The 14,683-nt window shown below is 35.3% G+C and overlaps 1 protein-coding gene across 1 annotated transcript in view; it reads right to left on the bottom strand.

Annotated features, from left to right (window-relative positions):
- LOC106465224 (protein unc-45 homolog B-like) overlaps positions 1-14,683 on the bottom strand; it is a 152,579-nt gene that overhangs the window by 8,134 nt on the left and 129,762 nt on the right. Inside the window, exons 16-18 of the mRNA XM_022393080.1 lie at positions 14,373-14,486; positions 4,193-4,308; positions 3,268-3,385 (exon numbers count right to left, since the gene is read on the bottom strand). Coding sequence (XP_022248788.1) covers positions 3,268-3,385; positions 4,193-4,308; positions 14,373-14,486 — 348 coding nt within the window. The remainder of the gene's footprint in view (positions 1-3,267; positions 3,386-4,192; positions 4,309-14,372; positions 14,487-14,683) is intronic.

The following is a 14,683-nucleotide window of genomic DNA, read 5'->3' as shown; positions in this document are numbered from 1 at the left end:
TGACAAAAAGTGAGAGGACGAAAGGTACCTTTATAGGATCACGAGGGTGAGATGAAGGCGAGAAAATGGGGCTTGGGTAAGTTGTACAGGGTAATCTGGGTTCACCCAATGATAAGCAAGGATGGATTGATTCGAAGTCCATGGGGGATGTTGCCCTCCCCGTTAAGAGACAAACTGGTCTGCGTGAACCCTAATATCAGGGGATGGGGAAAAATTAAACAGGGTCGGGAAGTTGTTTCATGTAAAAGAGAAATTCTAGGGGCCATATGAAACAGGTGTAAGAGACAAAACATCACATACCTGAGAGATAAAGTCTGAAAAGACCGATGATGGACGAGCTGAATCATTAGGTAGTGAACGGTAAGGCACAGAAAACTCTGGGGGGAGGGGGAACAAATGATCAAAAGTGTTGTCAGCCTGGCCTGGCTAGAAAGGCTCAGGAGGAAATGGGGCAGAAGAAGGTGAGAGAGTGTGGTTATATACCGCTCAATCTCTCGGCGAATGAACAACGAAAATGGCTGAAAATATGGCATTAGACACTGGCAAAGTAACCAAAGTGATGACTGTAACTTTGGAATTCATAAGCAAGAAAATGTGGCAAACACAATGAGGTAATGCTTTAAGAAAAATATTAACTACACAACTGTGAAGTGTAGTAAATAGAGTTAAGAAAAATATTAACTATACAACTTTGAAGTGTAGTAAATAGAGTTAAGGAAAATATTAACTCCACAACTTTGAAGTGCAGTAAATAAAGTTAAGAAAAATAAAAAATGAAAAAATAAACCACTTCAAGGTAACTGAACAATGTAAGAAAGAACATCTGAACTCGACAGCTGCCAAACGAGAAGTGATAGTTCAGTAGTGGTGTGTAGAGGGAGTCACATGCGTCATGTGAGAATAGTGCTCTCCTATTGGTGGAGAGCTGACGCATGATACTTTGCATGAGAGATGTGTTGGAACTTTGGATTCCAACAGAGGGATAATGAAGGCTTGTGGCATGTATTTCTGAAAAAATTCGCATACAAAGGTCAGCACAAAACGAGAAAATCTAATCTTGTGAGTGAAGGGACAGGAAAAAGCCAGTTACATAATACAAATAGCATTACTGTAATCTATGGAATAAATAGTCATATTTCAACTGTCACTGGGGAAGTTCTTTCTGGCCACTATAGGTTGGAGTGTCCTCTGTTATGGTGTTTACTATGTAAATTCTTATGTCTTAAAAATGTTCTTAAAACCCATCTCGGGGATGTGTTAAAACTTACTGAAATGAAAATATCCTTCATGCAATAGCATCAGGAGGTATTAACAGAGAGGGAGAATATTGAAGAAAAACAAGTCTAGGCATTTAAAATGCTTTTCTACCTTAATTATTACGTCTTTCTGTGACGTTAGAGTCACTTCCTTATCCCACACCCCCAAGGTAGATAGGCAACCTAAAACAACCTCAATCTGAACTGGGTATATTAGGTATCCAGATTGGATCATCATCATCATTCCAACTCCAAGAGAAAAATGTGAAGAGAAAAAAGTAATCAGTCAGTTTATCTCCAGAAATATATATGGTTGAAGCTCATTGGAGTAAGGTACATTATACTATCAGGTTATTTATGTATGGGCCTGAATCTTTACAGTAGGTGTCTATGACTTGTTGGCAATAAATTTCAACAATAAACAAACTGCACACAGTCCACTTGTTTTAAAATATATTAAAACAAGTCAAATGTACACACAAATATTCATTACACTGATGGTTATTACAGTTTTATCCAGAACTTTAAATAATTGTCTCTTTTTCGTCATACTCCACACAGGTTGATTGAATTACATTAGAACACAATTGACAAGTTATTTTTCCTATATTCTATTATTACAACACAATCTGTGATAATTTCACTTTCAAAACCACCATTATAAGCTCTTTATGGCTAAACTCACAATCACTTAGTCTGGGTCTAATTAACAATCTGAAACTACATTTTGGATGCATATTTATACCCAAACACAGACATAGAATGTTCCACACACTATTAGATATTATGATGCAATAATACTGAATTAAAACAACGAGAAAAACGAAAATAGTTCTTGTAATATGACGAATTTATATAACAATCACCAATTCATAACAATTGAGCTACACAATGTATGATTTGAAAATAGTTACATAAACAAGCTTGCAATTAAGTATTGCTTTTAAAAATACCTATATTTAATACTCGTGTTATACTTAATTCTTTGAGTGCATAATTAAATTTTAGGTGGGTTCTCGAAAAGTGTCACTTATCCACTAAAAAACTGAATTTAGAATTTGACCTCTTTTAGTATTTTTTCAATATCAAAATCCATCATTTGCACTTTAGTTTGGTGATGCATGCATGCACAGTATTAAGACAGGAAATTGAAGGACGTATGAGTATCCCAACTGTCGCACCACAAGGAAAAGTTTTTGTGACACCATGGGGTAAATCTGCTTGTTGCACCAAACGGCTACAAACGTCAAGACGGATAAATCCGATTATAACATCCAAAGGGTTAAACCATCTAAATCATAACACTCACATTAAACTTAAACAAACATGTATATCTAACATATAACATCATAATAAGCTAGAAAAATTGCTAAAATGTTATGGTGCTGTTAGTTCTCGTACTTGGAATTACACTGTATGCATAATGGTGCTCTTTAAAAAACAGGAGAAATGGAAAACACATACAAAACTTATTTTCAATATATTTGTTATATTTTTTAGAAATTACATTTATTCATTAGTGGAGGAAATTTCACTAAACATCAGCTGAAATGATATCTAACAAAATTAAATTACTTTGTCCAGTAGATAAAGTCTAGTTATTAAGATTAACATATAGAGAATTAAAACCATGGTGGGGAAACTTTTCTATTATTTTCACTCTTAAAGCAAATTCAGAGGCTGGAGAAAGAAGGTAAAGAACTAAAGCACAAAGGAAATAAGGGAAAAGCATACACTAAAGGAAACTTTTCCTTTTAGTGTATGTGTGTGTATGCATAGGTGTATTATACAAAAAACTTGAACAATGTGGTCATTGAGAAAAAGTATCAACTAAAATACTCACTTGAATTTACAAACAAATCTATCACTCTTGATGGAATATTTAGAAATGAACAGTATTTGATATATTGACTTTTATTAATAATATAATATATGAATTATTTATGGAATATAGAATAATCATAGGCATTTACACATAGAACTAGCTTTACTAGTTATAATTTGATCATACCTCATCACACGTCACTAAGTTGACTATACACTGTGTAGCTGCACGTTTCAGCATCTCATGTTCTTCATACATATAGTTTTCAATCCAAGAAAATCCTGAATCTTTCAGAATACGACTCCTATAGTAGGAAAGAATGCAACTTGATAAAGTAGACAAAAATTCTTATGTCTTTATTACACTACTATTCATGGACTTACAGGGTTGAATATACATTGAGTGCATGAAAGAAATTCTAAAATTGTGAGTTCTGTAATAATTAACTTTAACAAATGTCCTGTGTGATATAATAGATAATTACCTTAGTTAATTTTAGCTTTATCAAACAAATAATGATCTCTTCAAAAACACACAATTCAGCTGACATTTTATATAACAGTTTTGGTGTATAGTTAAACTTCAATGTTTCTAAAAATTTCTTAAATATATATATATATATATATATATTATAACAGCTTAACTATGCTTAGGTTTTATTAAGTTTGATGTGAAAGAGGCTTTTCAAACAATAATTTAGATGTTCTTTGTTACAAATTACAGCTTTTACAGTAAGAAGAATTTGTTTTTAGAACAGGCACGTTATTACTTTAAAAGCTTTAACTTGTAATAAAATAATACTTAATTACTAAGTAAACTCAAAATGAAACCATTAATAATTTAGATGGCTCCTTTATTTCAATCTTGAGATATAAAAATCTTAGCATTTCTGGTACAGCCTGACTTCCTTATTGAATACAATAGCTAATCTAAATTCAACTAACTATTTTTATTAAAAACAAAAATGAAACAGATTTCTTCCTTATACATATATATTTAAGCCGTTGAAAAATTTGTTCTAAACTTATTATATTGATCATAATATAAATATGATATATAGAGTGGGAACTGTTCTATACCAATTGGTAAACAACTGAATAGCAATACTCACCTAACACTGGGGCTTACTTGAGCTAGATTGGTTATTGTCATTAGACCTTCAAAATTCTGCAGTGCAGAGCAATCTGGATGTAGGAGAGACATTAAAGGTCGAACAACTTCTGCTGCCTGTGAAAAATAAAGTAGTTGCCAAAAAAATGTACAGTAGTGTCCAAATTTATTCAAACACCTAAAAAATTTCATTTTATAACTTTTACACATAAAACAGACATTGATTTGCTATAGAAATTAAAATATAATTATTACAATTAGTTTTACAGGAAAGTATTATAAAATTAGAACACAAATAATGTACTTAAGTTTATCTAATGTTGATATTTGGTGCAGCCATCTTTGGCATTAATAATAGTTTGGCATCTTTGTGGCACTGTGTCTGTGTATTTTCTCAAAGGCTTTGGCGTAATTTGATCTCATTTTCTTTAAGCTGTGTCCAGATGCTTCCGTAAATACAGTTGGTAATTTTGCTGAAGATGGAGTCCAACAAACCCTAGATTTGTTCTGTTGGGTTAAGGTCTGGACTTTGTGGCAGCAATTCTATTCACTGGAGATCTCCTGAGCTTTCATTCTTTGCCAAATAAACTCAACATTTCTTGGAAGAGTATATAGGGACCATTATCTTCTTGAAACATGAAATTCTTCCTGATGAGCTTCTTTTCAGAGGGTGTAAAACTGTGGTACTTATGCTGATCCACAATTCCAAAAATGTTAAGAACATGTCCGACACCATTTGCAGATATTGCAGCTCAAACCATCAAAAAAAGCCTCCTGTATGCTTGTCTGTTGGCACAAGTTACTCCTTCTTTGGCCAATACACACATGCCAACTGGAACCAAACAATTCAAATTTAGACTCATCTGTTTAAAGCATCTTATGCCCTGTTCAAAAGACCAAGATGCTTGTTCTTTCACAAAAGCTAGTCTCTTTGTTATATTCTTTTTGCACAATTAGGACTTTCCATTCCCAAAGGCCACATTTCTACAGAATTCTCGAGATTTTAGTTCTTGAAATGTTATCTGTGTGGGACTTGTTAATTTCATCAGCAATGATTTTTCACAGTTTTCCTTCAGATTCCGAGGGAATACATTTATATCTAACTTACATAAAAGCCAGTGTGTGTCACATCACACATGATTTCTCAAAATACGAGGAGTCAAAAGTCCAAATGCATTTATCCAGATAGAATAGTTCAATTGCTGTATGCCCCTTACGATTTTAGTGAGGAGATGCAAGGGGGCCATAAGGATGTGTGAAACTTTATGAAAAGTGTGTGAAAGTGTAGTGAGTGTTGGTATAATAAACCTAAAGTAAAGACGTAGAGTGGGATCACCTAGCCAAGATCAAAGTGTATAAAATTTATCATGAATGTAAACATATGGATTCAATTTTAAACATAAATCATTTCTGAATTAAGCTGTTTTCTGCTATATCACTAAAGTTGTTAATCAAAAACAAACTTTTTTAAAGAATGGAGACTCTTAAATTCAGAAGTCAACAAATATTTTTTTCCAGTTTTATTGTCTATACATTTCATTTTATACTTTCAGTACACAGACTAACAACAATATTAGTTTATACTTTTGCTGCTAAGCAACATGACATAAAATCCATTGTTTGAACATGGTGTTATAAAAATACATTGGCTTTTCTATTTATTACAAGTTGTTATTATAACTGATTTTTATAAATAATTATTCTATGTATATGCCACAAATTCATTTCATGAATGATCTTAATTTTGATTGGCTCACAAAGGAAGTTATCGACATTTGACTGCCTCGACTGCACTTTTCTGCCTCTTTATTGTTCAAGCTTGATTTTGCAAAATTTATTTATTTCATTTAGCTATGAAAGGTGAGGTTAGGATATACTATGGGGTGGGGGGTGGCAGTACTTGCCCCATCATTTTTGTCGCTAGTATTTAACATGTTTTTCAGTGAGCTTTCTTCTTCATTCCTGGTCATAATATTATTCATACACCTAAACCAATTTAGGTTACTATGTGGTGAGTTCAAAAGAACTAAAAAACCCCACAAATATCACATACACATTACCATTATAACAGGCTTAACTGTAAAGCTTTGGTTTGCTGACCAAAACTGTGCTAATTAGCCTTGAACAAGTGAAACTGTAATCCATAGCAAAGGGTGCAGCAAGTTAAAGAATGCTTTAGGCTTCTACATCACATGTTATATTTTCACTTTTACCTTTGGTGAAAAGAAGACCATAATATAATTGTTAAACAGTTTGTTTGTTGTATCATACTGAGCAATATCTTAGACAAAATGCCATAATTCATGCACCGTACGGCTTCAATAAAAGTTTTTATTGTGTAAATATAAAACGTTGTATTTAATTAATTATTTATTATAATTTTAGCAAAAAAAAATTATCAAGCTGTATTAGTTTAGTCAGTGTTGCAACATAATCTGAAATGCAGACACCTAATAATATAAACGTGTGCTTAAATATATGGATGATTTCTATGAATCACCAGTTACATAGCAGCATTTCATCAGTCCAAGAGCATTTTTAATCAACAAAGGGAGAATCCTCCTATCACCAAATACTGCCATTCATTAATAAGCTGTTACACATCTAACAGTCAGGCTATCTTAAGACTTGAACTTAATGTGTTTTTTCTCGCAATGTACAATTAGCTTAATATACAAATTTTATTTTTGAAGCCATATATGTTTAGTATTTTCAGTTAAAAACCAATTTCCTGATGAGAACTAGAAGTTAAGATTTTCCTAACCTGAAAATGTATTTCTGATAGATACCTCTTCACACAGAAATGTTATTTCCTTTAAGCGTCTGCTTGTGAGATTTGCATGCCACAAGCTTTAGGCTAACTTCTACCTAAATTCATGCATACAACATGAATTGCACTGGTACAAGATGACATCATCATGGGACGACAGCCCTCCACTAATAGGAGGGTGACACAATCTTCATGCACAGTAACTCCCCTATGCAAGGCATGAAGAAAAGGTGAGTCAAAGTGGGGTAAGGATGGGTGGAAATGTGTAAAGAGGTGAGTACCTACTGGAAATACATTTTCATACCAGGAAATGTGTTAACTTCCAAGATAATAACATAGAAATTCTAGAATCTTACACTGAAGTGGTAGAAGGTCCAATGTAAAAATTACACACAGATGAGCTCCAAAGGGGTACACCTATGAAAGACTGCATCTTGTCTCGACCAGAATATACTCTTCACCCGAGATGAAAGGGTGGGAAAGGCAAAAGAGTCTGAAGTGTCGCAGGGATGGGTGGGATGTGATCATTCATGACCAACTGAGCATCAGCACACAAGTTGTCTGTGAGCCAAAGTGTGCAGTGTAGTTAGGACAAGATCAGACCATATGGTGTGTGCTCACTTCGACTCTACTAGACAGACTCTAGTTGCAGGAGGAGGGCAAATTAACTGTGTGAGGATTGACTATACTGACAACATTACCACTGCCCTACTTTACATTATATTGTGCTTTGCCCAACCGGTGAGGATTCTCCATGATTCACCACCCCAGTGGTTAGGAACTGGTAAGTGGCAAGGGTCTCCTGTGGCCCACTTGAATATGGAGGGAGGCAAATTTGCATCAGGAAGACTCAGAGAAGTGTCCAGATTCCCATCATACAACCAACTGGAAAGGTCTTTTACTTGAGACAGTGCAATGAGTGATTGCAAAACCTTATTTTTAAAAGCGGGTAATCACTTCCTTGGTGCCAACTTTTCCCATGATAGTCCATGGAATTAGTATGCTCTGGATTGGACAACTGAGTAACTTTGTATACCAAGAGGATAACTCAAATGGACTTCTGGAACTTCCCATCTCACAGTAGACACTGGCAGAGTTAGGGTAGATTGGCTGAACACTTTCCATTATCCTGGCTCGATGTGGATTTTATGAAATAAGCATACTATGGAAGACAACCCCAGTCACCTGGTGGGAACATGTTTGATGGAAGGGAAAGAAATGAAAGAGAAACATACATATCAATTTGAAAGATGGTGGATCTATTGAAGTATGACAACCAGTGGAAGTCATAATCCTGCAGGAGAAGAAACATTCAGATGATGAGTGACGAACATGTGGAGGGACATCCACATGCCCACCAGGAGTATCATGTCTGACAACTTTTGAATATGAAAAGCAACAGAATGAGAAAAGAGATGAACCAGATGCAATGAAATGTGAAATAGTCTATGAGCATTTACACCCAGGGAAGAATATGCCAACTGGAGAAGTAAACAGACCCATTCAATAAAGATAGAAGGGGAGAGGTTTCTGGAAAAAGAGGGATCCCAGGGTAAGAACAGACTTTGAAAGAGAGATTTCCATGAGAAGTAACAGAAAGGAACCAATCTAGATCTGATCAATCATAGAAGTGAGAGATAGAAACAAGGGAGTCAGGACAGAAAGTATGTTTACCCTTCTGAGTGCCAGAAGTCTGAGGAAGAAAAGACTGGTCTGGGTAATGAAGTATATAATTGAAGTGGAAGAGGGTGAGAGAAGCAATAATAACAGAGAACTGAACAGCAGCGACCACAAGTAAGAAGAAGGTGTTAATAAGAACTGAGAGAAAGGTGGTACAAAGAGCAAAAAGCCAATGGATTGAATGGGGTACATGTAAGAGTGTGCAAAACCACAGTAAGGACCCAATTAGGCAAGAAGGTTGGTGAAGAAGGAAGGAGTGGAAGAAAGTGAAATGGACAGGAGGGAAAGAAAACATCCTGTCATACTGAGAAAGGTTAAATGTGGTGGACAATGCTACCCAATATAAAAGGCAGAAAGGTGGTTTACAGTAGAACAGCTAGGAGGAAAGGAGTGGTGGATGGACCAATCATGAAAAACCCACCATTTCCACTGATTGAAAGTGGAAGGGTGCTAGGAATGTTACAAGAAGAAGACTGTATGATTAAAGAGTCCAACCAAAGGGTTGATGGACTAGAAAAATCCAACATGTGAAAATGGAGGGACAACATTCCTTGATGAAAAATGGATGTATGAGGTTGAAGCAAGAGTGAGGGGGACATTGGGTATAGCAAGAGGAAGTTTGGATGCCAAGTGAAGAAGCAGATAAAACCAAAGCTAAGAGCTTCTACAGCCAAAGGATGAGTAACAGGAGACCAGAAGAGAGGAAGCTTGGAGTTGAGAGGGGTGCAAAGATGTGAATAAGAAGCATCTCCAACTGAGTGCAAACACAATGAAAGGTCTGGGAAGAACATAGTCCAGCCAAGAGTCACTCTGCCACAAGATTCATAGCTCCTGGCACATGACAGGCAACAAGAAGAAACCAAGATGAATGAGTCCAGAAGAGTAAGTCTAATGTCCAAAAACAAAGGGAGGTGGATTGGGTGTCCCTTTGACAGCTAATGTAAGAAACGACTGTGAAAATGTTGGAATGGATCATGACTGATTGATCCACCAGAAGGGGCAGGAAATGGAAACAGCAAAGAGTTTGATCATGTTGATGTGGATAGAATGCTTGTTTTGTGTCCAAATGCCAGAAGTCATGTCATCATCTGGAGATGAACCTCAACCTGAGAGGGAAGCATCAGTGAAGAGATGGAGATCCAGTTTTGGGGAGGAAGGAAACACTGGAAATAGTGTTGGCACAGTCCAGCCACCATGAAAGGAAAGGAGAGGTTTACAATGGAGCTTGAGAAAGTTTCTAATGGTTCTGTAACATACACTGGAGGAGGTACATTTGTGCATGCTCCAAAGAAGTGAGAGATTCCAGGGAAGCCATAGTCTCCAAAAGCAAAAGAATCCCTCATCCAGGATGAGAATTAGAAGTGCAAATCTTGATGACCAGATACTCCACAGCACACAGGTGAAGAGGAGAAGGCTGAGCTTGGCTGAGACTAGAGATAAAGAAAATGCCCAGATGTACCAAATACTGAGTAAGTGTGGATATCCTGACCAGTCACCCCAACTGAATAACCTCCTGCAAAAGAATGGAGGTGTAAAAAAAGGTTAACTCTCTATAATAGACCCTTAGAAGCCAAAATGCAAGGAAAAGGAATGACAGCCCCAGGCTGTGAAGATGGAAAAGAAAGATTCTCATGACACAAAAGAGGCCAATGTTATGTTGAAGGCATGAGCAAGAAATTAAAGACATGAATCTGATGGACAGAATGTAGAAAAAGTCTGGAGGACAAGGCAATATAGATGTATATGAAGGTGTCCAACACATCAACCAAGGCCAACCATATGTCTTATGAAAAGGACCAAAGATGTGTTCATAAGGAGGAAAACGGAAATGAGAAGATGAGCAAAGAAAAGTGAGAGAGAACATGAAAAATGTCTGTTGGCAGAAACAGAGACCAATGGCTGGTGAGGGGGAAGAGATGGACACCCACAGGGTGTGATGTAACAAGATAGCCACTGACAAGGAGAGCAATGAACCAGATGTTGGGAAGTGGGAGAATGAGAAAAAGAGGGAGGCCTAAAACCTGGAAAGGGAAGGTTAGGGGTAGACTAATCCAAATGAGAAACAGAAGCCAAAGGGAAATGCTGAGATAGAAGAAAAATGTAGAAAGATAACAAGAACTTCAGTCTAAGTCTCCAGTGAGAAATGAACACTATCAAAAACTCCCAGACAAAGAAAATATGCCTGATGAAGACCATGTACACAAGGAGAAAAGTGTACAGTAAAGAGGAATGCAACTCGACCCAATAAGTCCCAACAGCAGGAGAACTAGGTAAAGAGGGACACAGAAGAAAAGAAACACACTAAGCTGGCAAAGAGAAGGGAACAAACCTCTTTAAAAAAATCCCTCTGGAGCATGATGAAGTGCCTCAGACAAAAGGTAGAGGGAGGAGAGGGAATATAGGAGGGTGGTGAGAAAGAAGACAAAGATTGAAAAATGAGGAACCAGAGAGTGAAATAGAAGGTAAGGGGCCCGATCCCCAAGCAGACCAAATAGATAACAATGAAAGGAACTTTATAAAGGAAAAGTAGAATGTCTGCAGGTCAGGACAAAGAAATCATGAACTATAGGTAGATAAGGCATGTGGGTGTGAGTGAGAAGTTGTTAGAAAACGAAAACAGCATAAACCCTGATAATAAGCAATATTAAAGAACACAGCCAAAAGATAAGGAAAGGAAGATACCTAAGAATGATATCCAGAAACAGATTGGAAGGTTAAGGTTATTCCTCAAATAGTATGGCACTACTCAATTCAAATCAGGTTCAATTCTTAGTCCAATAGGCCAGTCACGACTGTGGATAAATAACATTGGATGAGAATAGGAGACTCAGTAAGCATGTGGTAATCCACAACATGTTGAACAAAGGTTGTTATATTCCCAATAGTTAACAAGCCTACAGAAGTCATAGTAGAAATAGGGCATGTTTGTGTAGCATTGTCATTCCAACAGGACTAGTAGAATTCAAGATAAAAATCAACACTTTTGAAATAAAAGTCAATGTATAAATGAAAAACCAAAGTTTCACTAACAAACACAAATCTTATGAAATTGAACTTAGACGAGAAATTTGAACAAGTATGTTCAATTTCATATTGAGAAAAAGAATAAAGTCATCATGAGTGCAAGTGTAGAGGGAGAGTTACTATGCATGGGGGGTTATATAACCCTACTACTGGTAGAGGGCTGTTGTCACATGATGACATCATCATGTACCAGCACAGTTCATGTTAAACTCATAAATGTATGTGAAAGTTATCTCAAGACAAGTGGCATGCAAACTCACAGGTAGATGCATGAGGGAAATAGCATTTCTATATGTGGAGGTGAGTTATTGTCTTAGAATTATCTGCAACAGCAGCAGAACTCGACCAGGAAAAATTACGACACCTCACGATTAAAAGTATGTGAACTGAGTGTAGGTTTTGTGTGAAAGCAAACATGCTGGATAGACTTTTGGTAAATCAAACAGAAATCTTTATTCACATAAGAAACTTAAAATGCATACCCTCATGTAATGATACAGTTCCTACTCCAAGTTAAGCAATGTATAGTCTTGACATATTCGGATATATCAGAAGGCAATCACCTCAAAACTAAATGCTGAATGGATTCTAGAAGGTCCCCTCTTTGTAAAAAGTAGGAACAAACTCATACAAAGAATGCTTCTGGATTTTTTTTCTTTACCTAATGGACAGCATCACCTTGTGACCTCTATTCTCTTATAGCATTGGTCAGCTATCTAATCTGATTGACATAAAAGTCCAACTAGCAAAGGATGTTTCAGTTTTAACTATTTTTTAATTCAGGCTCAAAATATACTGAAATATCCCTACGAGAAGAAGATTTCATCTACCAAAAGAACAAAAGGTTGAGGTGACTAGAATAAGATAATGTATTGCTGTCATGACAGTGTGAAATTTAAGTAATCAATATTTAAAAAAAAATTTATACCACTACAAACGGTATGCAAGCATATCACATTCGAAAAGTGGGGGAGCTACAGCACCCTCATTGTCCATGGTTTCTGAAGTACTGTCTACAAAACATTTTCAAATATCTTACAAAGTAACACTCCTAATTTTCATTGTGTCTCTGTTACCCCAAATGTGAATATTGCATGCTAAATTCTTTCACTTTTGAAAGGACAAAATTGGTTTTGGCAGATATTTGTTTGTGTTAGCCAGCAGCACCCACTGACAACTCTTTGGCTATTCAAATTGAATAATGGGATTTGAGTCTTATAATGCACCCACAGCCTCAAACTGTGAAGTGTTATTTTGCAGCAATGGGAGATGAATTATAAACCCTCAGTCACAATCTGGCATGCTAACCACTAGGTTATGCTCAGCCATATTAGGATTTATTTTGATGTTCGAGTCTATTTCTGAAAAGTCAATAAAATATAAAATGACAAAAATTTTATTTCAGATTCTGTACATGTGCAATCTGTGACTGTATTGAAGGGAATGTTAGCACTGTCCAAATAACAATTAGAGCAGGGTTTCTCAACCTTTTGCAAAGCCCACTTAGTTATTTGGCACAATAGTAAAAGTCCACATGTGCAGTTGATGACTTATTAGTAAAGGGCAATCACAGCTGTCCTTGTTTACAGAAGGCCCATAACTATATCTGATGGCCCACCAATTGAGAATCACTGAATTTGAGCACACAAGTTATACAATTTTCTGAAATGTGACTTGATTAGCCAATTGTACTATAATGCATGTAGTGTGTATTTCAGTATATATGTTTGTAACCAAAACTCCTTCGCCATCTGTTGAATGGCACCACAAACAAAAATCCATAAAACATTTTACACTTTGGGTATTCAAGATTCAGACAATTTGAAAAATAGCTGTGGTATGTGCAATAACCATTTCTTTATCACAGAATACAATTTTAAATAAAATTACTCTCCAACAAGAACATGACTTTCACTAAGACTGTATCATATGTGAGGGTTTGGCTATATCTTTATTGATGTAATTTTTAAATGTAGTACTGACTAACTGGAGTTTTTAAAAAAAAACAACTACAGTTTTGTTAATAAAGAGTACTACTTTTAATATAAAAACATTACAATTTATATCAGTAAAATTTATGAAAATTTTGAGCTCTGTACAATGAATTATATTGATGGAATGAGTTGCTTATCACTAAATACCACAATCTCGTGCAGTACTTCCCAGAAAAAAATCCTTTTTTAGAAAATGTTTCTAAACTTTTCTAAATTTTTTCAATGATGTACGAGTACTATGATTAATAATTAGTAGCACAAACAACCAGACTTAGGGTGCTGTTTCTGCTAGTAATAATAAATTAAACATTCTGTAAACAATATTACTAAATTAAACATTCTGTAAACAATATTACTAAATTAAAACATTCTGTTAAGAGTTTGCAATAAATTTTAGCGGATGAGCAGTGAAATTCAAATTTTGTTCAAGTTAAAAGAAAAAAAATTAAAAGGAGATCATTCTGATATCAAAAATGAAAAAGACTTTCTAGGAGTAAAAGGGAAATAAAAATGGCTGTAAATCTGTAATATCTATAAAAAGTTTTATTTTAATATTTTTAGCTCATTTGATTCTATGAAAAATTATTTCTTAATATCAATGTTTAACATTGCAAAAATTTATACACTAAAAAGAAATTAGAACTATTTGTAATATAATTAAACCTTACAAGAACAGGTTTGCTTAGAGAGAGAGAGAGAGAAAAAGAACTTACTCGCTGTCCGGGAAAAGCAACTTCAGGGTTTATTGTAATTCCTATGCGTGCTAAAGCTTGGGCAGCAAATATTTTACCTTTATCTGTTCCTTCAAGTGCCAAGTTCAACAATATCTACAGATATTCAAATAGAAAATTGTTCCAGTCACTGTATAAGAATATTTTCATTTTATAATTTAAAATACTTTTTATGCAACAGAAAGTTTTCACATTTCACATGCAAAATCTTTATAATGTTGAGATAGTTATCAAATGTTTATTAAGAAAAAACTATATTTTATCTGTACTTTTCAGTAATTAATCTCTGTATG

Source organism: Limulus polyphemus, unplaced genomic scaffold (assembly GCF_000517525.1).
Source record: "Limulus polyphemus unplaced genomic scaffold, Limulus_polyphemus-2.1.2 Scaffold1875, whole genome shotgun sequence".
Taxonomy (NCBI): domain Eukaryota; kingdom Metazoa; phylum Arthropoda; class Merostomata; order Xiphosura; family Limulidae; genus Limulus; species Limulus polyphemus.
The sequence above is the reverse complement of the archived record's forward strand: the minus strand, read 5'-3'. Positions and strand labels throughout refer to the sequence as shown.